The 25,228-nt window shown below is 36.7% G+C and overlaps 1 protein-coding gene across 1 annotated transcript; it reads left to right on the forward strand.

The window, feature by feature from the left end:
- The first annotated feature begins 78 nt into the window (after positions 1-78).
- On the forward strand, positions 79-25,058 carry LOC127633797 (ephexin-1-like). Its single transcript, XM_052113113.1, has 16 exons — positions 79-417; positions 2,923-3,411; positions 9,286-10,062; positions 10,898-10,949; positions 11,081-11,139; positions 11,651-11,907; positions 13,129-13,289; positions 14,516-14,668; positions 14,862-14,991; positions 15,303-15,377; positions 16,449-16,541; positions 16,622-16,776; positions 20,415-20,579; positions 20,807-20,892; positions 22,758-22,862; positions 22,966-25,058. Exons 2-16 carry the CDS (start codon positions 2,988-2,990, stop codon positions 23,130-23,132), a joined length of 2,859 nt encoding a protein of 952 aa, XP_051969073.1. The 5' UTR covers positions 79-417; positions 2,923-2,987; the 3' UTR covers positions 23,133-25,058.
- The last annotated feature ends 170 nt before the right edge of the window (positions 25,059-25,228 follow it).

Consider the following 25,228-nt stretch of genomic DNA (forward strand, 5'->3'; position numbering starts at 1 on the left):
GAATGGGATGGGAGGAGGAGGAGGAGGGGGTTATTCTTTAGTAATAACCAGTAACACAGTATGACAGTAACACTGTCACTGTCCGGCTGTTCCATAGTACACGCTCACGAGCTGGAAAACAAAGAGCTGGAGATGCGCGTGTGGATTTACCGGAGAGAACAACAAAAGAAGGAAGACGAAAGTAACGTCTGATCAAATCCTTGCGGAAATAAAGTTCGCTTCGGACTGCCGTCTACTGCTGTCATTTTAATTAAATGTATTAAAAAACCTTTTCCATGGACGTCTGTAAACTGGTCATACACTGATCTGTGCACACTTATTCCCCCACAGATGAGGAGCACGCGAGTGTAATTTCACATTTTCTCTTCAGCAAATCACTTTTCTAAATGGATTACAAGGGCGAGCGAGACACATTTGGTGAGTAGTCTGATGTAATATGCACATGGATTCACTTCACATTGACAGGCGTGGATTTTAAAAGCACTCACTGAGTAGTTTTGTATTAGGCTATTAGAGTACGTACAATAGAAAATGAGTTCAAGTTTATCTGATTAAGCAACCACTTTATGCAGCCCACCTATGGAGTAAAACATTTCAACAGGGTTAACACACACACACACACACACACTGGTGTCACAGATGTCTGTCAGTTGTCTAAATCAATGATAGGTCCAAATGCAATGGTGCCTAAATCAATGACAGTTCCAGTGTTTTTTACATATTGTCTTAATTGTAAATCAGTGTTTAAAAAAAAACAAAAAAAGAACACCATTGCTGATCAAGTTAAGAACATAGGAGAAATATTGACTTTTGGATGTTTGTTGTCTTATACATGGGTAACCATGTATTTCTGACTTTTTATTGTCATCGATGATGAAAGATCAGGTCTGATGTTTGACAACGCAACAGTTGGACAAGGTGCTTGTGATTAGAAACCTTATTTAAATGATTTTCAATGTTTTACCATTCTTGGTTATCACAACAATAATTGACAGTTAATTTATTTAGAATGCAAGAATTTCTTTAGATTTTCCATTATATGTTAATCAAGGTCCATCTTACAAGGTGCACAACTTAATCTGGAATAGATGGTCTATTTTCTATCAGAACATCCCAAGGGGTTTTAGGAATCTTGGAGGCAAAGCTGGTTCACAACAGGACAGGAAAGGAGGATGTTTCAAGTCAATCCCAAGAATGTTTATAGGTTGGAGGGGAAGTATTGTGTGTACATTTAAAAATAGTCTCGGGATGCCTTAGGGGATGTTTACACCTCACTGAGGTTTGAAATATCAGAGGGCAGTATAAAATGAATAAACATTATCACTCCTCTAATGGTACCAATTCCAGCCCATGCATTTCTTTCTTCTTCCCAAATAAACTTGTATGTTTGATGTTGAGCCTTCTATATTCAGGATATCATGAAGAACTTGACAGACCTGCTGAGGCTGTTTGAGTGCTGTGGCGTCATTCACTCCACTTGACTCAATTTCAGTCTGACCTGTTGACAGAAGGCAACACTGAAACAACACCTTTACCCCTCCAATATCCTCCTCCGAATACGATTTGGCCAAACTAAGAAATTTAAGCCCCTATTAAAGACTAGTCTAGAGTCATTGGTATTGTTTTGCATTACTTTTTGCATAAAACAGATCACGATTCATATATTCCATTAATCATCATCTGCTCATGCATTTTTAATCCGATCATGCATTCCTAAGACATGCAGGCAGACTTTTGGCATTCCAAGGGTCAAAGAACAAGCCACTAATTATAAACCTGGCTTGCTATTTCACTGAAGAACCAGTCTGAGTTGAACTTTGGAATTATATACAAATACAAATTTGGAATCATTAAAATTTTAAGAAGTTTGAAAGAATGTTTCAAATTGCAATATATTATAAAAAATAAGAACATTCTTAACTTTTTTGAGAAAAATAAGAAGAAAGTGAGAAAATAAGAAGAAAATATTAGTTAAATTAATATTTTGGGTTCAATACAAGTTAAGCTTAGTCTACAGCGTCTGTGGAAATAATGTTGATTATCACAAAATTATCTTCCATTGTAGGTGCCTCAATGTAACTTAGCTTTTTTTTTTAAAAGAAAAGGAGTAACGTGCGATATTCATTTTTGTTGTAATCAATCATTATGCCAAATGCTGTTGATTGAGTTTAACTTGTGTTGAACCTGGAATAGTCCTTTAAGGAAGCCTGATGATTTAATAGCAAAGTCCAGTGAAGTCAAACCTGTACTGAGAGAATTCCAGTGTTATGGCATGCCATTTATTGCTCTGTACAGAGATCTCTGTGCTGTTTGATTTTATTTAATAAGTTACCAGGTAAACTGATAGTTCTGACTGTCACCTTTACGACAAAAAGGAATTTATTGGACAAAAAGGACTTATTAGGAATGTAAAAATATATCTTAAAATGTATTTTTGTCGTGCTTTCCAATAAAAATATTTAAAAAAATGTATACTGAAAGCAAGATAAATTTACTGGACAAGCAAAAGATAAAAAGACTTGTTTTCAGAGAATGTATCTTAATATATGTTTATCTTTCTTACCCTGTTGTCAATTTTTTTGTCTTGTTTTAAGCCTAATTGTAAGGCAATTTATTGAGGTATGGTTTATGAAACAATATGCCAATGTGGTAAGAAAGAAAAACTCAATTCGAAATTCATTAATATGCCATTTTGTTTCTTAAGTTTCATAGTTTTATATCTTGTTTCAAGGATGTTTAGAAAATTTAGGAAAATTACAAAAATATATATTTTTTTCTCTAAAAGAAAGCACTGCAAAGTTAGATGACAGAAATATGCCGAAGTTAATGTCATAAAATGACATAGAATAAAGTTAATGCCAATCATGTTATATAATATCTAATATTATATTTAATGTTCTTATTGTTTTTTAATTAATGCAGGATAAAGATTGAAGACCCTCATTTTGGCCGGGTTGCATTAGTTAAAACATAAAAAAACAGCCAAGATGTCTGCTCCAGAGACTCCACAGCTACCTCAAAGACCAGAGGTTAAACGGGGACCCCCGATTCCTTCAAAGCCTTCCAACAATACCTTGGAAGCTTCATCTGTGGACAGCACAGACTCTCAGAGCTCTGGGAAAGTAAAAAATATAGTCAGCAAGTTCAGCCATCCAGAGCCAGAGAAGATTCCATGTGGAGGTACAGCAAAGAGTGGCATCATGGACAGGAGACAACAAAAACCTCCTAAAGTAAAGCCAAGACACATAGCCAAGCGTTCTTCTATGACCAGTGCTGGCATGGCACCACCTCTGCCTCCAAAGTCAAGGCAAAATTCCACTGGCCAGATGGAAGAGGTGGAATACAAAAAGGCTTCTGCACTGATTAGGCAAGAAGGAGACTTAGCTGCTGTAATTATTGATGGCCGATCAGGTACAGTAAACATAATACTTCCTTTACTTTCCTTTTTACTATTTTGCATAAAACTCAAAATGTCTTTCAGGGTCAAAATGTTAGAGCAGGTCACATTTCCTCTAAAACTTTCCATGGAGACCAGTTAAGCATCTTAAACGTATTTTACTGCTGTAGTCAATGTAAGCGCTGCTGTGTATGAGTGAGTTGTCCACTCTCTAAGGAATAACTAGATAGATAAAGAAAGAAACAGGCATAAAAATGGTTTTTGAAATCAATTTTCATCTCATCTCTTCATCTGAGTGGGTGTTGTGAGGGTAAGCTGCAGCTCTCTGTTTGTGTTGCTTGTAATCTTGGCTGATCGGAGAAAATATGTCCTGGAATGCAAATTGCTAATTTGCCTATCTACAATTCAACATTGAAGATAATATTGAATATGAGCTTTGTTTGTGGCATACATCAGGGTTGTGAGCTGTTCTTCTTAAATTATGTTCTTTATAGTCAAGGCAATTGAAAATTATAATTTTTTCTTATAAGATTCTGTCTTATTTTGGAGCCGCCATAGCCTTGTAGGATATACAGCCGTGGCCAAAATATTGGCAGTGACATACATTTTTTGTTTTGCAAAGTTTGCTGCTTCAGTATTTGTATATTATTGTTTTTACATGTTTCTATGGTATACTGGAAAACAATGATAAGCATTTCATGAGTTTTAAAGGATTTTATTGGCAAAAACATTCAATATAGGCACAGTCAATATTTACATTGTTGACCCTTGTTCTTCATAACCTCTGCAATTCGCTATGGCATGCTGGATATCAGCTTCTGGGCCAAATCCTGACTGATGGCGATCCATTTTTTCCTTATTAGTGCTCGGAGTTTATCACAATTTGTGGGCTTCTGCTTGTCCACTCGCCTTTTGAGGATTGACCACGAGTTCTTTATGGGATTAAGATCCGGGGAGTTGCCAGGCCACGGATCCAAAATTTCAATGTAATGATCTCCGAGCCACTTCATTATCACTCTTGCCTTGTGACATGGTGCTCCATCATGCTGGAAAATGCACAGATCATCACCAAATTGCTCCTGGATTGTTGGGAGAAGTTTCTCTTGTGAGACGTTTTGATACCATTCTTTATTCATGGCAGTGTTTTTGGGCAGAAATGTGAGAGAGCCCACTTCCTTGGATGAAAAGCAACCCCACACATGGATGGTCTCAGGATGCTTCACTGTTGGCACGGCACAGGACTCATGGTTGCGTTCACCTTTTCTTCTCTGGACTATCGATTTTCCAGATGTCCCAAACAGTCGGAAGGGGGCTTCATCAGAGAAAATAACTTTGCACCAGTCTTCTGCTGTCCAATCCTTGTAATTCCTGCAGATTTTCAGTCTGTCCTTGATGTTTTTCTTGGAGAGAAGTGGCTTCTTTGCTGCCCTTTCTGACATCAGTCCATTGTCCAAAAGTCTTCGCCTCACTGTGCGTGCAGATGCACTCATACCAACCTGCTGCCAATATTGAGCAAGCTCTGCACTGGTGGTGACACGATTCCGTAGCTGACTCCTCAGGAAGAGACAGTCCTGGCGCCTGCTGGACACTCTGGGACATCTTGAAGCCTTCTTCACTGCAGTTGAACCTCTCACCTTGAAGTTCTTGATGATCCGGTAAATGGTTCTTTCAGGTGCAATATTCTTTGCAGCAATTTCCTTGCATGTGAGGCCATTTTGATGCAAAGCGATGATGGCTGCATGTCTTTCTTTAGAGGTAACCATTGCTAACAAGAACACAATGATTGGAAGCACCTCTTCCCTCCTTTTATAGTAATCAGTCTGCTCTTATAATCCAATCAGAATGATAGGGATTTCACCTGACTAGTACTCGTTCACACTTTCCCAGGTGCTGCTGATATGATTAGTGAAATTATGTTTCAATACTAGCTGAACAGGCTTCGGTCTAGTGAAATGGCAGAAGGGCTAAAATGAGCATTAAACAAGATCAAGCAAAATGTATTTGAGGCAGTCGAAGAGCTGCGAGTTAAAGAGGAGAATGAGGTACAGACCCAGCGCAAAGGTTCCATACAGAGGTTGACGGCACTTATAACACCAGGCTCGAAGACCGAGGTGGAGCAACACCTTAAACAATCCAAAAAGCTGATATGATTAGTGAAATTATGTTGGCTGGTTATTTTGTGCCAGGGCCAAAAAACAGTGAAATTTGGGTTTTTGTGATAAAGTAATCATTTAAAATGCATCTGATCACTCTGCACAATAATCTAGAAACAATGTGAATCAACACCACGACAACTGAAGCAGAAAACTTTGCAAAACACAACATTTATGTCACTGCCAATACTTTTGGCCACGGCTGTAGTGCAGTGGCGGCAGGGGTGTACCGAGTTTGAAGACCGACTTGAGGTCCTTTCTCAGTTCTGTTCCCCATTTTCTACCTTGTCGTTTCCTGTCTTCCACAACACTTAACTATCTAATAAAGGCAGAAAATGCCAAATATATGTACTATATTAAAAAAAAAGCTTCTGTTGTGCCTTTTTTATTTTAAGTAAAATTATAAAAATAACATGGTTTTCAGTTCTGGCTCTTTCTTTTACCCAGAGTTTTCATGTAGTTTTGAATTTAAGTAAAGCAACATTTAGGCATATATAACATGTCAGAGTTCATTATCTTGTTGTTGTTGGCCACTCAGGGTAAACAGTTTTTCATGGGATTATAAAGTGTATGTCATCTGCTGAAAAGAAAGACAGATGGGGCTTGGAGAGGGGCTAAAACAACCCATCCTGAAGCCAATTAGATTGAATTGAATATATTGAATTTAATTTATAATGTTAGGTATTTAAGTTCTAAATACTGAATTTCTACAATGAGTAAGTTGGTTTAAGCATGAACTAGAAAATATGAAGTAAATTCTACATTTGTACTAAATTCAAACATGTAAAAATTAAGTGAATCTTATAAGTAAATAGTATTTATAATTGTTTGTTTTCTTTACAATACGTCATCATTTTTCAGTCCTAAAGTAGAAAAACTTGTCATAGTTATTCACTGATTTTAATAAATTTCACTGGTAAATAAATAAGTAAATTTTACTTAACCTTTCAGAGCTGGTGTTCCCAGCATGCACTGGGCATGAATAAAAAATGAGCTTACATTGTTTCACTGTTTGCAAGTTTAGTTACACCATTTTTATTGTTGATTTTGTTGTTACACTTAGGCAACTTGTTGTTTTTGAAACCTGAATTTAATTTTCAACTCAAAACTACCCATTCATTATTATCAAAATGATATGTTGATTGTTACCGTTATAGTATTTGTGCACCAAGTGTTGAAATCTGCATGTGCAGCTCTTAATCTTGTGTCTATCACAAATTTAGATTACATAGCATTTAGCTTTCCTGTGGAAGGCTTCTGATGTAATTTGGTTCATGATTAAACTTGTATTAATATGGAAAATTCAAAATATGAAATGTTCTAATGTTCAATTAAATTTGATCATTAAAATAAGATTTGTAAGTAAAAGTTACTGTATTAACTGAAATGTTTTAGTTAAATTTACTCACTCACTTTACTCAATATATTATGTCTTAAAATTAAGTCGATTTTAAATTGGTAGATTTAGCGTAAAATGGTACCTCCTTCAAATTCCTCTTAGAGAGTATCTGAAAATGTGCTGTTTATAAAACTCTTTATAACCAGAACAGTGTGAACTGAGCCAGTATGTGTGTACTGCAGCTAACATGCAAGTGGCCTTTATTGCTCTGTCTGTTTTACTGGTGTCATAAAATTAGTTGTCCCACCCTCAACTTGACATATGACTTCTCATACGGTCAGCTAGTCTAGTTTCAATACTAGCTGAACAGGCTTCAGTCTAGTGAAATGGCAGAAGGGCTAAAACGAGCATTTAACAAGATCAAGCAAAATGTATTTGAGGCAGTCGAAGAGCTGCGAGTTAAAGAGGAGAATGAGGTACAGACCCAGCGCAAAGGTTCCATACAGAGGTTGACAGCACTTATAACACCAGGCTCTAAGACCGAGGTGGAGCAACACCTTAAACAATCCAAGAAGAAGCAGGGAACTAAGAAAGATGGTAGTCAAAGATCTGTAAAAGGTGAGCAAGGATATGATATCTTGATGTAAAAAAATTGAATGAAAAATGAATGCCGATAGTAAGGCAGAGAAATACAGCCAAAGAGTTTTAATTAAGCCCATTTTAGCATATGTTTCACTGAATCCTGTGATAAAGGTGCACTCAGTAACTTTTAGTTCATGTCATCTTAGACTTACAGAGACATCTAGTGGTGTGGATGCACCATCATTCAAAATCAATCTTTTTCAGTTACAGATGCCATTGTAGAAATTCACGATTCGCAATCAGCCATGATTCATTTAATCCAAGAGTGAAAGTTTCCAATAACAAGATGGTTACTGTGGTTAAGCGAGTCTGTAGTATACAGCTGGTCATGTGATTCTAAAATGACAGCCCTCCCCATGTAGAATAAAACCGCTTTTATAAGGTTACTGATATGACTGGAGTCTTCATCTTATGTGAGTGGTCATGATTTTATACATATTTTTCAAAATTAAAATAAATGTATTTAAAACATTAAAACATTAATGGAGAAAAAATGGCGTTGTGCACCTTTAAAGCCATGAAATGTGTTTTTATGGACTGGGCCTTGAGCAGTGGCCTTCAAGTAGTTTTGCTTCTGTACCTAGAATTTTCATTCACAGTACCACAATTGTTTATCACACAAAAGCATATATTTATAGATGTATAAATATTACTATAAACTCAGAAATCTTTCACATTACATATAAGGCTGAGTAGGATAATTGACAATTTTGTGAATGCATAAGCAACAGAAGTGAGAGTTACCACCCTATCATATATGGAAACTCTGTGCCAAATATTGTGTTAGTATTATCCATATTACCAAGTGACAGATGAATTTACATCAAAATACTGAACAGTTTGATTGGACACAAAGCCCTTGACATCAACAACAAAAGGTGTGGGAAGCAGAGAAAAAAAATAGGAGAGCCTGAAAATAAGTAATAAATCTTTACAGAACAGCATGAGAGAGACCCTGAGGGTGAAATTGAAAAATGATCGCTCTGTTACAGTGAAAGAATTGGACACCATTTTGAATGTGGAGATGTGCCCCATTACAAACACACTCATCTGGAATTTCCCTTTGGAAGCTCACCGTCACTGTAGACATCTTATTATATATTTCAGTGACACACCATTGTTGGTATGCAACTTACAAAGAGTTGCATGTTTTGGTGCTGTTAAGTGTTACAATTAACTTAATGAAGAGGCATTATTTGCCCACTGAAATTGATTTCCGTGAAATTGATTTTTCTTTTCTTTTAAGAGGGCATAATTATAAAATATAAAAACACAAACCATGCTATCCATTTCTATCTAAACAAAGATGTTTATACAGTAAATTATGAAAGCAACTCTTACAGCTACAAGTCACTATGGTGTCTGCACGAACACTAAACCAGTAACTTAATAGAATATAACTAAATAAATCAAATATAAGTATCTTGTTTTTAGTATTTGTAACTTTCTGAGATTTTTTTTACAGGCCCTGGTTAATTTGTTACCCTGCTCTTGATTTAGTGTTTGCGTTGGTGCTGCATTATGTCGAACATACTTTTTTGAAGGGTTTGCAAATGCACAAAACTGATTTCATTTGATAAATCTGAAAAACTCAGAAACACTCAAAAGCCACGCAAACAGAAAAAAGGTATTTGTACAATATCTGATTATGGATTATGGGTCATAATGACAATAGTATGGTTTGTTATGAAAACTTGAAACAGTGTCGGAATCACCAGGAAAGCCTAATCTTATCTTAAATCCATATCTTCTAGCTCCTGATGGGAAAGAGGGTGGCAAACTTCAAGCAGAACAGGATTCAAGCTCTCCTCCGGAGCCTCAGTGTGAGAAGAACTGCAGCTGTGTTTGTCACCTGCAGAGGCCTGGCATGAAGCTCATATGGGTGCCAATAAGTGAAAAAGAGGAAAATGAGGGTGAGGTTGAAGAGATGGGACCGGACTCTGAGATAGAGACCAGTGACATGGAGGATCAGAAAGAAAGAGGAGGAGAAGGAGAAAGTGAAGCAGGAAAACAGGACAAGTCAAGTATGGAGGTGGAATCTTTGAGTGAATCTTTAGCTGAGGGTGAGAACAACAGTGAGGAACTGGTAACAAATAAAGACAAGTTCCAGGAGGCCCGCAGCCTCATAGAACAGCAGCTGAGGAGGAAATCAGACCCTGGTCCTAAAACACTGATCGCCTCTGTTCTCCCGTTTCCCCAGACCCCTCTAAACGCCACAAAAGCCCAATCTTTGGAACAAGAGGAATCCATTTATGAAGTTAGCTTAGATTTGGTCACTCCACTCAGACTGCAAAAGGGGTCAGACACTCTGACAAGCAAGGAAACCCCTCCAACCATTCCTCCTCGAATGCCTTTGGATAACAGGTGCGCGCCTCGCCTTGTTTTGCCTCCACCTGTTGCACGCCCTGCCTCCCCTCTGCTGCCCCCTTCCAAATGCAGTCCACCTGCCAGTCCTCGACCACAAAGAGCTCCACCACCACCACCATCCAAGACCTTTGAGAATAGTAGATGCCTCAGTAGTAATTCTAAAGGTGCACACGATAGCAATATTATGTTTAAAGTCAACATGAAATCAAAATTGACCCTTATCACATTCTTAATGCACATTCCTGGTCTTTAAGATTTAGTTCAGCCAAAATGTAAAATTCTGTCATAATTTTCCCCCTAATGTTTTTCCAAATGTGTATTACTTTTTTCCATGGAATACAAGAGGAGAAACTTCAAATGTTGTTGCTGTTCCTTTTTCCATACAAGGGAAGTGAATGGGGCATTGTGTCGTTGCACATTTGGACAACGTCTGTTGCATTTTCGCTGTACATCAACAAGTCTCTTTGCAAGTCACAACATGTTTGAACTGTCCCTTGTTGTGCATTCACACAATTCATTGGTGCATATTTCAAGTAAAAATAATGTTTGGCTTCATCCATCCATCCATCCATCGTCAACCGCTTATCCTGTGTACAGGGTCGCGGGGGGCTGGAGCCTATCCCAGCTAACATTCGGCGAAAGGCGGGGGACACCCTGGACAGGTCGATGTTTGCCTTCATAAAGTTTTTAAAAATGTAATAAATTTCTACGCCTCTACAATGACTTTTCGGCTTTTCTCCCTCTTTCTTCCGTCCGACCACCTGCCTCCATTCTGTTATGTATTGCCCACTTTTCTCAATCCAATCAAATCCCGATGGAAAAAAATCAAGTCACACTTTACATTTCTTTTGTTTTATTACAGATTACGGAAGTAAAATGGGTTGCAAACTGCATTTCATGTTGACTTTAAAGGAAATGTTTCAGACAGACATTTGTTGAATATTTCTGTACTGGTTTATCTAACATAATTCCTGGCCTCTCCTTCCCTACCATCAACAGATGAGAATGACAGTGCAGGGGCTGATGGGGAAAAATGTGGAACCAATGAGAAGTACTATTTTCACACCTATTCCATCCTTCCAAAGTTTTTGGTTAAGCTTTCTAAGATTTATTACTACAGTCACACAGCTGTCATATTTGCAGAAGTCTGTGTGTGTAACTCAATCTCTGTCTCATCCTCAGCCCTCCACAGTTACCACGTCAGCAACAATCTGTTGAATTAGAAGCCAGGATGAACGAGGGTATACATTTTCTGACTGAATACATTTAAACAGAAATCTTTGTAAAAACAGACCTTGTGCACACTAACTACCATAAGGGTGACTATTATATACACACTATAAGGGTGAATCTTATGAAAACTGTCAACATGTCCAGGTTAAATTTCATCCCAAAATCTAAAGAAATAATTTTATCTTGTTTAAAGAAAACAAAGCCTATTTTAGGGCTATTAAGATTTTTTTTTTTTTGCATTGTAACATTGTGACCTGCATGGATTCGTGATATTCTCCCATAAGAATATTGTGCAGTTAGTCCAAGGAAAGGAATAAATTAATTTTTCATGCATTTGTAAAATCTCACAGTTACGTATTTTACATAGTGAGCCTGACAAAATGATAATTTAATTAACAGACATAGATTTTGATTGAAGTACTTCTATTCAAATTATTTTCCTAAAAAAAAAAAGGTACAGAATTATCATCTGACAAAAACTCTTTTGTCTTTCTCCCTCTGATATTTTGGACCTGGCAGACTACTTGTATCAGTTTTACACAAAAACTTTTATATCCAAGGAGATCAGGAGGACAGTGTGCCGTAACATCAGTAAGACCAGCATAGACTTCCAGATTAGGCCACACATTACAACCAGCGCAGAGAAAGGAGCTGAAGGTCCCAGATCCAGTCCCATTTCAACTCTCAATCAGAACAATTTGTGGCAGGAACGGCCAGCAGTACGAGACAGTGGTGTCCTGCAGACCCTTACCCCAGAAGAGAGCAAGTACCAAGAGGTGAGCAGAAATTCTGCCAGAACATGCTTCAGAACCCATGTTTTGTGAAGAGTGAGTCTAAGAAAAGGAATATTGGGAGGAATATAAACATGGGAAAATGAATTTGAGAGGAAAAGAGAAAAAATATTATATATATATATATATATATATATATATATATATATATATTTATTTTTTTTTTTTTTTTTGGACTATTATTATGTTTTGCATTGTGAAAACAATTCCCCAGTTAACATTAGCATAATGGTACATTTTCATTCTCTTTACTATAATGAGAAGAAAACTGATTTGTGTTCATGTTAATGTATATACATATACTGTGTGTGTGTGTGTGTGTGTGTGTGTGTGTGTGTGTGTGTGTGTGTGTGTGTGTGTATATATATATATATATATATATATATATATATATATATATATATATATATATATTATATTACAGTTAACATTTGTAATATTTAATGATTCATTATTTATTATTATTATTATTGTTACGAAAAAATATTTCATTGTATTTCAATTGAATTGCATTTCAAATATCTTTATTATATGTACTTAATTGTCATGAATAAAACCTTAATGGTCCTAATAGCATCGTCATGCAAAACATTATTAATATTTTTTTTTCTTTTGATTCTGGGATGAAATGTGACCTCAGAAAGGTGAGCGCAGCCTCATGAGAGAATTAGAGATGGAAGCAGAGTAGATTTGCTGGAGAAGCAAATCTCCACCCCTGGAGTGCGAGTTCGAATCCAGGGTGTGTTGAGTGACTCCAGCTAGGTCTCCTAAGCAACTAAATTGGCCCGGTTGCTAGGGAGGATAGAGTCACATGGGGTAACCTCCTCATGGTCGCTATAATGTGTGGTTCTCGCTCTCGGTGTGGCGTGTGATGAGTTGTGCGTGGATGCCGCGGAAAATAGCGTGGGCCTCGACACGCTACATCTCCGCGGTAATGCACTCAACAAGCCACGTGATAAGAAACGCAGATTGACGGTCTCAGGCATGAGCCAACTGAGATTCGTCCTCTACCACCCGTTCACTCTGCCACCACGAGGACTTAGAGCGCATTGGGAATTGGGCATTCCAAATTGGGGGGAGAATTTTTTTTTAATTTTGCCAAAAAAGATTCAGCTATTTCAGCAAATATTACAATTTTGTTGTTGAGATTTAGAAGATTACATTTATTAAAACAAAATGTGTTTCTGTTTCTCCTCACTGTTGCAGAGCATGTTTGAGGTGATAACATCAGAAATGTCATACTTGCGGTCTCTGCGTGTTCTAACAGAGCACTTTATGGAATCAAGTGACTTGAGTGAAACTCTCATTATCAGAGACAAAAAAACACTCTTCTCAAACATCCTGCGCATACAAGAGGTCAGCGAGAGGTAAGTGTCAGTATGTGTATGTGTGCACCCACTGGAAAAGAAAATGGAAGATGTCTTGAGTTTATAAGAGCTGAAACAGCACTGCCTGAACATCAGAAATTAGCTTTGTTTGTTTACATGATTAACACATGAAAGAGTTTGTTAATGTACTGCCAAATTTAAAAATAACAAGTTACTCATTAGAATTTTGCTGAGATAGTAGAATTTGCTGGTAATTACATCTATCATTAGAGAAGGAAACTATGACAACCTGGAATCCCGGGAGAGGGATATATTTATCGTCATCCACTTATAATAGTTTTAAAAGGATAGTTCACCCAAAAATGAAAGTTATTTCATCATTTATGCACCCTCATGCCATCCCAGATGTCTATGACTTTCTATCTTCTGCAGAACACAAATTAAGATTTTTATAAGAATATTTTAGTTCTCTTGGTCCATTCAGTGCAAGTGAATGGTGACCAAAAATTGGAAGCTCCAAAAGCATATAAAGGCAGCATAAAAGTAATCCATAGGACTCTATCTTCAAAAGTAATATGATAGGTGTGGGTGAGAAACAGATCGATATTTAAGTCCTTTTTTAGAAGAAGCCTATATTTTTGCCACACATTATACATTTGCAAATATACAGTGAAATACATTTTTCTCATATTCCAGCTAAGCTGGGGTCAGTCAGAGTGCAGGGTCAGCCATGATACAGTGCCCCTGGAACAGATAGGGTCAAGGGACTCGCTCAAGGGCCCAACAGTGGCCAGTAGTGGATTAATCTCCACTTTCACTTTCACATTCTTCATCTTTTGTTTTCAGTGATTCGCATTCTTTGTCCATATTGCCACCTACTGGGCAGGGAGGAGAATTTATAGTAAAAAAGGACTTACCTATTGATCTGTTACTTAACTACACCTATCATATTTCTTCATGAAGGCATGGATTAAACCACTGGAGTCTTATGGGTTACTTTTATGCTTAAATTTGGGTATCCATTCACTTGCATTGTGAGGACCAACAGAGCTCAGATATTTTTCTAAAAATCTTTGTTTGGGTTCAACAGAAGAAAGAAAGTCAAACACATTCAGGGATGGCATGAGGGTGAGTAAATCATGAGAGAATCCTTATTTTTGGGTGAACTATTCCTTTAAGCTCCGACAATGCAGTGTATTGTGTAAGATAAGTCGATTTTTTTTTTAATACCTCAGCCTGTTTTGTCTGTTGACATATTTCCACAGATTTCTGAAGGACCTGGAGGACAGACTAGAGGAGAACATTATCATTACAGACATCTGTGATATCATTCACTATCATTCCCAACACCATTTCCCTGCATATATAGACTATGTTCGAAACCAGATTTATCAGGAAAAGACCTACACCAATTTAATGTAAATTAAATCTAACATCAATATACATAAACAAGGAAATTTATGCCATTGTTTTATCATTTATTGTGCCTGTATATTATGCTTTTGTTGTAAAGAGCACAGCTTTCCTAAGGTGTTCTTATTTGATAGATTATTGCCTATTTCAATGTTTTTTATACTCTCTCAAACATTATTTTGCCTAATTCTATCACAGACAAACTAACACCCAGTTTGCGACTGTGATCACCCGACTCCAAGAGTCACCCAAGTGTCAGCGACTGCCCTTCATGTCCTTCCTATTGCTGCCCTTCCAGAGAATCACACGCATTAAAATGCTCATTGAGGTGGGTGAAATAAGAATTCACATAGCATGTGAATCCACAATTTGATTTTGCCTTTATAATATCCTCTTCAACAAACCTCTTTGAGTTTTTTTGTTTGTTTTGTTTTTTAGCTATTTTTGTTTTTCTCAAAGGATATTGATGTTTTAGGCCCAATAACTTGCACCACTAATCATATTTGTATTGAAATCTTATAAACCACAATTATATAAATGGTTGCAAGACTGCATTAGAACTAAGCAGAGTCATTGAGGTAATATGAACAGAATCAAGATCAAGATTATATTTAAAAAAAGAAATTTTTATCCCAACAGAACATCCTAAAAAGAACGGCTGTAGGTACAGATAAGGAACAAACAGCATCTAAAGCTCTAGATTCTGTGTCCAAGGTAAACATCACACAGTTCACTGTTAATAATGCACCCTGTGTTTTTCTATTATGATCACTTTTTCATGCTTGCATCAAACTAGAGCTCATTGTTCCCAGAATAGCCCATTAGGGAGGAAGAAGAAAGGAAAAAAGGGGGGAGAGTGTGGAAAACATGGTTGAGTGGAGGTCAGGTCACTATAAGTTTGAATTAAATGATATTTAGATGCCATGGTTTGTTAAGGAGTCAGAGATAACTAATAAATAGCATTCAGGAAATAAAAAGCATTGAAAGACTGAGCAACTTTGTTTATTTGTTCTTATTGTCATGAAAGAAGAAGCTTGGTCATGTTTAAAGGGATAGTTCACCCAACAATGAAAATGTTGTCATCATTTACTCACCGTTATGTTGTTCCAAACCCGAATGACTTGAATGACTCAGTATGACTCTGTGCTGTGGAAAACATAAGGAGGTGTTAGGCATTCTGACATATATTAGTCTCAGTCCCCATTCACTTTCATTGTATCTTTTTTCCATTTGTGTTCTATAGAATAAGAATAAAGCAAACGGCATTGGAACGACATGAGGTTAAATAAATGATGACAGAATTTTCATTTTTGATCTGTCCTTTTAAGATGTTTGTCTCTTTATGATAATTTAGCCAAACATATTTTACTGTTGCCATTTACAAAAATTCGAGATATGAGAATTGATGTTAATAATATTATTCATATAAATGTATTGAATAGATTTTAATACATTTTTAAATAAAATTGATATTCTTTATTCTTATTTTATTCTTGTGCTTTAGGGACTTTAAAAGTGACTTTTATGTACTCCCCGTTTTATCATTTGTTTCTAAAGCATTTTGATTCATTACCATTGCATATGAAATGTGCTATATAAATAAACCTGCCTTGCCTATAAAATTGTTTCTATTAATATATTAACATTTAAGTTTATTATGATTATTAATATGAGGATGCTAAATAGTTGATATAAACATCATCTTTTGGTGAAGTTGCATATTATTCATGACTATTCTGAAGTTTTCTCTGAATCTTAAATAACTTGTTATCCGCATACTCACAGATCATAGAAGAATGTAATACTCAGGTTGGGAAAATGAAACAGGTGGAGGAACTCATTCAGATTAATGGTATGCTGGAGTTTGACAAGCTAAAGGTAAGCAGTTATATTTTGTATAAAAAAGCAGATTGTATTTTTTAAGCACATTTTTAATCATCATTGAATCTGTTCTTCAGGCGTTGCCAATTATCTCTCAAACACGTTACTTGGAGAAACGTGGAGATTTGCAGGAAATAAATAGAGGAGGAACATTCCTGAATCTCCGCCCCAAATTCACCCCTGTCTACCTCTTTCTCTTCAACGACCTGCTTGTAATTGCCAGCAAGAAAAGGTAAAAGGCTGAAAAACCTGTCTGTGTTAATAGTTTTACTTTGTTCTAACAAGTTTGAAACTTTTAAGCTTCATGAGGGAAACGTCTATTTCTAACATCTTACTTGTTCATTTAGCAAACAATATTATCCAATGTGGCTTGAATGTGTGGAATACAACACAAGCCATTCATCCTAAGGTGACAGTAACATGACAATTGCCACTGTAAAAAGTTTCTAAATTGCTCAGAAAAGTACAAGCCAGAACAGAGACGAAAAATGAGACACCTGAAACAAAACTGAAACAACAGTTTAAGAATGTGTTTTGGTCAGTAATAATTGTGAGCATTGTTGGGTGTAATCTGATTATAGAGTAAATATTTATGTTAATCTAATTACTTTTATGTCAAAAAGCAGGGTAACGCATTACATTTTAAATTCTTGTATTAATTAAATGACAGTTACTGACCTTTAATTAAGCCAATTACTTTTACTTTTTCTCCCCAATTTGGAATGCCCAATTTCCAATGCACACTAAGTCCTCATGGTGGGATAGTGACTTGCCTCAATCCGGGTGATTCGCCCCATGAGAGCAAACCACATTATAGCGATCATGAGGAGGTTACCCCATGTGACTGTACCCTCCCTAGCAACAGGGTCAATTTGGTTGCTTAGGAGAGGCTGGAGTCTCTCAGCACGCCCTGGATTCGAACTTGCGACTCCAGGGGTGGTAGTCAGCATCTTTACTTGCTGAGCTACACTGGCCCCTCAGCTAATAGTTTCACATATTTTTTAAATGGCATTATTTATCCAAAATATATATTTTTTAAAAATAGAGAAAAATGTGATGTGTTGGGTGTATGGCTTGTGTGCAACAATGAAATATAGACATTATTTTGAATCCGTTGTGAGGAAAAACAAACCTTTTTCTGTGAAAAGTTTTTTAGAAAATAACTGAATTAGTAATGCGATTACTTTTTTGATTAAGTAAGTAATTAGCAATTTATGGTAGATTACTTTTTTAAGTAACTTACCCAAAATTGATTGTGAGTTCCGTATTGATTGAAATTATATTAACAATTGTGAGTCATGTTCTCATGGAAGAGAATATTCTCATTTTGGTTTTAAGTAGCATATTCCTGTTTTTATCTTGTTACTTTTTCTCAAATGGTTTTTATTTAATGTTAATGTGCAATGTCCCTGTAAATCTAAATTGAATAAAAGTTAAGAGATGTGTCTCTACACACTAAGGGGTATTTCAGACTGAAAGTATTTTATCGCTTAAAAAAAGCTAGACGCAGCACAACTAATAGAAGAAAACACAGGTGTTGATGCGTTTTTCAAAGTTACATTTCTTTTTAACTTGACAAGGCATAGAAAAGGACAAACAGGTACAAGAACAGCTTTTAACCTCTTACCATTTACCATATGAACAATCAAACTGCCTTCAGGACTCCCATAGTGCAATAGTGTATAACTATGTCTTGTACATACACTGGCGGCCAAATGTTTGGAATAATTTATAGATTTTGCTGTTATGGAAAGAAATTGGTACTTTTTTTCACCAAAGTGGCATTCAACTGATCACAATGTATATTCAGGACATTAATAACGTGAAAACTTACTATTACAATTTGAAAAAACTTCTTAAACTTCTCAAAAAAATCCTCCATGTGCAGCAATGACAGCTTTGCAGATCCTTGACAATCTAGCTGGCAGTTTGTCCAGATACTCATAGATATTTCACCCCGCACTTCCTGTAGCACTTGCCATAGATGTCTTGTCGAGCACTTGTCACGTACCTTACAGTCTAGCAGATCATACAAAAGCTTAATGGGTTTAAGATCCATAACACTCTTTTCCGATTACCGTAATTTCCGGACTATAAGCCGCAACTTTTTTCCCACGCCTTGAACCTCGCGGCTTATACAATGACGCGGCTAATATATGGATTTTTCCCGCTTTCAAATTTTATAAAAAAAATAAAAAAAAACATTCTGTGACGTGCTCAGTTTTTTGCCGGCGTGAAGCTTTCATTAGACCAATGCAATTGCCGAACGGGTTAAGTTCAAAACAACTTTTTTTGTTTACTGTTTAGATTAAATCGAGCGCGCTCAAACTTCCCATCATTCTGATTACGGTAGTCATTTTGTCACCCTCACCATGGCAAAGACATGGAGAAACGCATATGATGCTGCTTTCAAGTTGAAGGCGATTGATCTGGCTGCTGCACGGGAGCTTGGTCTTAATGAGTCGATGATAAGACGCTGGAAACAGCAGCGTGAGGAACTGACTCAGTGCAAAAAGACAACTAAATCTGAGGCTATACTCCGACACCGAAGGAGATGACTTCAGTGGTTTCAGTGCACAGGACGAGGAAGATAGTGACCAATGACTTGGTAGGCTACTGTTTACTGCAAATGTTTTATTACAAGCCGTGTGTGGCAGCGGGGGCGTGGTCAAGCGCCCGTCCGGGAGAGAAAAGCAGTAAGGGCGCTTACACCTGCACTAAATTATGTGTAACACCGGTATTCAGGTGCGCTCAATAGTCCGGAAATTACGGTATCTGTTGTCCAATGTCTGTTTCTTTGCCCACTCTAAACTTTTCTTTTTGTTTTCTGTTTCAAAAGTGGCTTTTTCTTTACAATTCTTCCCATAATGCCTGCATCCCTGAATCTTCACTGTTGTACATGAAACTGGTGTTGAGTGGGTAGAATTCAATGTAGCAGTCAGCTGAGGACATGTGAGGCGTCTATTTCTCAAACTAGAGACTCTGATGTACTTATCCTCTTGTTTAGTTGTACATCTGGCCTTCCACATCTCTTTCTGTCCTTGATAGAGCCAGTTGTCCTTTGTCTTTGAAGACTGTAGTGTACACGTTTGAATTAAATCTTGTATTCCTCAAAACAATGATTGACTGATGAATTTCTAGAGTTTCTTTTTTGCCATTTTGACCTAATATTGACCTTAAAACATGCCAGTCTATTGCATACTGTGGCAACTCAAAAACAAACACAAAGACAATGTTAAGCTTCATTTAATGAACCAAATCACTTTCAACTGTGTTTGATATAATGGCAAGTGAATTTCTAGTACCAAATTAGCAATATAGCATGATTACTCAAGGATATGGTGTTGGAATGATGGGTGCTGGAAATGGGGCCTGTTTTATCATAAATAACTTTTTTTCAAATAGATATGGTGCTGTTTTTACATCAATAATGTCCTGACTATCTTATTGAGATCAGTTGAATGCCACTTTGGTGAATAAAAGTACCAATTTCCTCCTGAAACAGCAAAATCTGTTCATTATTCCAAACTTTTGTCCACCAGTGTATGTAAATTCCCTCATATTTAATTCAATAACTCTACATACCCCTACCATGTACATATATTACCACTTGCACATGTACCTGTACGTCTATTTTATACTGTCTAGTGCATGGTTGGTTACATATAAAAACAATTAAAAAACAGCACAGATGGATGCAAAAATGCATTTGGTGTGAATGGCCCCTAAGAGATAGAAATAGGTATAACTATTAACATGTAGGATTACAGAGTATTTTAAAAACTTTGCAACTCTAACTTGCTTGAATGTGCTTTCATTGGGTGAATCAGACATTTCTCACTTGTTTTTGCCTCTTTGCCTGTGTTGCAGTGCTGAGCGGTATGTAGTCCTAGATCATGCCCATCGGTCCCTGGTCCAGGTGCAGACTATGGGGGAAGACACACCTATGTCCAGCCTGGAGAACTGTTTCTGTCTGACCCTGCTGGAGAATCACCAGGGACGTCAGATGGAGAGAGTTTTGAAGGCTCCCACACAGTGCGTGGAATTATAAATCAAACATATTCTGTTTATTTTACTCATGTGTGATTGGTGTGTATGTGAATTTGTATGTTTATTGTGTGTGTTATGTTTTTAATCAATATGCAATTTTTAAGAGCTTCTAATCAGTCAAACAAGTCACAATGTGAAGTAATATAGGAGTTAAACTGTATAAAGCTTTTCCGCTGATTTTATGGATTTGTTTCCTCTTTCTCTCCAATCAGATCTGACCTACACAGGTGGTTGGCAGTATTCCCCAATCCCAATGACCCAAATAAAGATCAAGAGGAAGTCATATATGAGGACTGGGGTGAGTGTGGATATGTGTGTGCATGCGTATTATTTTGATATTATCTCTTCAGATTGCAGTGGTGGGCCATGCATTAATTTTCTAGGCCTTCAATGTGATTCATGCCATTAAGAAAACACAGTTTCACAATGAATAAGACACCCTATGCCTTAGGGCATCATACATTATGTCTCAGCTAACTAATAATATCAACTGACATTTTAAAAACAGGTCCACACTCGAAAGCCAGAACTTGAAACAACACTTAATGCTCAAACAAGCCTAATCTTATCTGCAGCATGACTGTTTTGTGAAATGATGCTCTCCCAAACAGACATTCTAAAATCATAATTTTTAATATGAATCCACCAAGGAGGTCTATAATACCTGGAAAAATCGATCTAATAATATTGCAATACATTTCGTTTCATCAGGATACACGGTTATGCTGCATTCCATTCAAGTTTGATGTGGGATATTCCTACTTGATATTCCTCCGACCATAATTGCATTCCATTCCCCGATATTTGGAAGATGATGGTTAAGGAAACAAAACTGCAATGCTCCTGTTAGCTTAGCAGGGGTTTGACTCTCATTAGAGATGTCTCCTAGCAACCCAACTGATAAACAATGCTGCAGTGCTAGCACTTGTGCTACAGGTGTACGATAAAAAAAAGAGATTATGATGTTTTATACACCTGTTTCTGCTGGTGTTTGTTAAACAAGCTTTAATAGCGTGTAATGTGGAAAGGAACACGTTTATTGATATTACTTAATAAAGTATATAATTACTTAATAAAGTATATCACTTTGTATATCTCCAGTGTCGACATGTTTGTGTGACATCATGCCCCAGCATCTTGGCGAAATTTGTGTTGAGAATTTCTGCACAAGCCAACAACATGTAATTCTGACTTTAAGATGCATTCTATTGCACTTTTCCTAGTGGGAAGTTGTAAAATCCGACTTTCCGAGTTGAATGGAACGCAGGGCTACTTTTCAAAACTTGATCCCTCACTGAATGCTCCAGCAGCCCAATTTACACTTAGAAAACTCCTGATGTTGCTATAACAATGCAAAAAGCACTTACCAATTTGCTTGGAGTAAAAATCAGACCCCTTTCCTGTTGAATAAATTAAGCAGTCACATGGTCTTGCAGAACATCTTGTGTTTTTAAATCCATAAGGATCTCTTTCTCAATGGCAATAGTGTCAGTAATGACAGTCGACTTATCAGCAAGATCTCGCGCTCACTTACAAATTACGCCACTTAAAGTGTGATTGCGTCACTCAAGGCCAGCTAGAAGGCCTCCTGACATGGTGGAGTTCAGACTCATACACTGCTTTGGGCATGTGATTTGTGAGTTGTCACACTTCACTTGTAAGCATCAAGGAATAAAATACTTTTTGTTTTTCTCTATTTGTGCGATTAAAAATACATAGGCAGAAAGGTGACTGAGAATGAAAGAATGAAAAATATTTATTTATTTGGCATGTTAGGCCAGCAGAGAAGGCTTTGCTGGCCCTGAGAATTCACCACTGTCAGATTCACTCATCAGATAAGTTTCTTTCTAATGCTATCTTTGGCATAGCCTGCTTTTGTTTACAGCTTATAAGATCTCTTACTAGAGGAATGTGTTTTCATCCATTTGTGACTCACCCATGTGTGTATGGGCCAGGTGATGTCCACAAGGAAAACTGATTAGTTCTAAGACATTATACTAATTAGTGTCTAATTGAAAATGTGAAATGCAGAATGGTTTTATAAGGGTTAGGTTTATATATGTAAATATCATACATATAGTGGAATGTTCAATATAACAACCATTAAAGACAATGTTAAGTCCCCATCATGGAAATAAAAATGTGTGTGTCTTTGTGGAACAGACTGTCCTCAAGTACAGTGTGTGGAACAGTACATGGCAGTTCAGGCAGATGAGTTAAATCTGGAGCCTACAGAGATTGTCAACATCACACGGAAAACCACCGAAGGTGAGACACAGTATACATTTCATTCAGCAGAAGTGGATCTAACATGTTTAAATCTATTTCACCTCTTTTGTTTGTCTATGTAATCTCTGCTTGCCTTCTTTAGGATGGTATGAGGGGATCCGTCTATCTGACGGACAGAAAGGCTGGTTTCCTGAAGCAAATGTTCTGGAGATCACCAATGAGCATGTCAGACGGCGCAACCTCCGAGAGCGCTATCGGGTTATCCAAGCTGCGGGTGTTGTTACCAACAAGACTCGGAGTATACCATAGATTGAAAGCTCTTCATCCTGGCATCCTGGAATTCCTAAAATGGGAACAGTCTTTTAAATGATGGACATTTAATACAGACTCTGTACTGATGGAAAGAGTTGATTTATTGAGGTATTACATCCTTTTTAGGATCAGAAACACCCTGAACTAAAAAAAAAGTCATTTTGGCACTTTGAACAAAATGATAAACTAAATCTCATGTAGGTGTCTTTAATAAACAAGCAATATTTAAAATCATTTTATACCATAAATCTCCAATTTCACTTTTACATTCTTCTTTTGTTTATGTCAATTTCCATTCTACATATCTACACCTACTGGGCAGGGAGTAAAATTTAAAGAGTTGATTTATTGATGTATTACATTCTTTTTAGGATCAGAAACACCCTGAACTAAAAAAAAATTATTTGGGCAAATGATAAACTAAATCTCATGTAGGTGTGGTTACCGGGGGCCCAATATGTTCCATTCAGTTGTTTTGTTAGGGACCCTATTATGTAATGTATATTGTTTCAGAGAAGTGTGTGTGTGTGTGCGGATGTGCATGAGCATGCATCCCTGTGATCTTCAGCACTTGTTTCAAGAATGTCAGACTACGGAAATTCCAGTTAAAAAGATCAGATGGGTTAAATGGTGCCTGTTGGTTAAAATGTCACATGCTCTGATTTTTGCTGATTGGGAAAAATATAATGTGCTCTGATCAAGATGACTAAGGTGGTACATTCTTTATAAACCTGCATGGTTAGTCTTGTTAATGGAGGCAATGAATGTGTGATATTTAGCTTGTGTGTACTGTAAACACAAGTGTGTTGTGGTACATGTAAATAGGATATATATGTATTGTACAGTTGAATTTAAAGGGATAGTTCACCCAAAGATTTTAATTCTCTCATGCCATCCCAGATGTGTATGACTTACTTTCTTCTGCTGAACACAAATTACATTTTTAAGAAAAATATCTCAGCTCTGTAGGTCCATACAATACAGTGAATGGTGGTCAGAACTCTGAAGGTTCAAAATATATATACAAAGGCTGCATTAAAGTAATCCATAAGAATCAAGTGGTTAAATCTGTGTCATTAGAAGTGATAGGTGTGGATAAGAAACTATACAACATTTAAGTCTTTAATAAACAAGCAATATTTAAAGTCATTTTATACCATAAATCTCCAATTTCACTTTTACATCCTTCTTTTGTTTATGTCAATTTCCATTCTTCATGCATATCTACACCTACTGGGCAGGGAGTAAAATTTACAGTTGAAGTCAGAAGTTTACAAACACTTAGGTTGAAATCATTAAAAATGTTCAACCACTCCACAGATTTCATATTAGCAAACTATAGTTTTGGCAAGACGTTTAGGACATCTATTTTGAGCATGACACAAGTAATTTTTCCAACAATTGTTTACAGACAGATTGTTTCACTTTTAATTGACTATAGTCACAATTCCAGTCAGTCAGAAGTTTATATGCACTATGTTTCCCAGAACAACAGCAAAGGACATTGTGAAGATGCTGAACAAAACAGGTAGACAAGTATCTATATCCACAGTAAAACGTGTCCTATATCGACTTAACCTTAAAGGCTGCTCATCAAGGAAGAAGCCATTGCTCCAAAACTGTCATAAACAAGCCATACTACAGTTTGGAAGTGGGGACAAAGATCTTAATTTTTAGAGAAAATTCATCTGGTTTGATGATTTAGTTTTTATTTATTTTTTTACTTTTTGGACATAATGACCATGTTATGTTTGGAGGAAAAAGAGTGAAGGATAGATGAATGAACTTTTGCTCCGTGCATTTAAGATGCATCTTCCTCTGGCGCCATCTAAGGGACAAAGTGCATCGATGCAGTTAATGTACAGTATAACGTGCTTTATTTGGAGTAGGTTGATGCAGCTAAATAAATAAATAAACAAATTCTGTCTCAGTTGAAACCAGTATATTCATATCCTCAGTGTATTCCTGACAAAGACCAAAGGCAAGTAAAACACGAAAGAACAGCAGTTACATAGTATATGTATGTGGTATATGTATAGTATATGATTAGTCATTTATTGGAGAAAAAAAACCTATAAAAATAAATATACTTG

The sequence above is a fragment of the Xyrauchen texanus genome, chromosome 40 (genome assembly GCF_025860055.1).
Source record: "Xyrauchen texanus isolate HMW12.3.18 chromosome 40, RBS_HiC_50CHRs, whole genome shotgun sequence".
Lineage (NCBI taxonomy): Eukaryota > Metazoa > Chordata > Actinopteri > Cypriniformes > Catostomidae > Xyrauchen > Xyrauchen texanus.

What these genes read in the sequence shown, in the direction of transcription:
- LOC127633797 (XM_052113113.1), top strand. Translation starts at nt 2,988, where the DNA reads ATGTCTGCTCCAGAGACTCCACAGCTACCTCAAAGACCAGAGGTTAAA. An exon ending in CCTCAGTAGTAATTCTAAAG is followed by an intron (nt 10,063 to 10,897) that starts GTGCACACGATA and finishes TACCATCAACAG; the next exon opens with ATGAGAATGACAGTGCAGGG. An exon ending in GCATTAAAATGCTCATTGAG is followed by an intron (nt 14,992 to 15,302) that starts GTGGGTGAAATA and finishes TTATCCCAACAG; the next exon opens with AACATCCTAAAAAGAACGGC.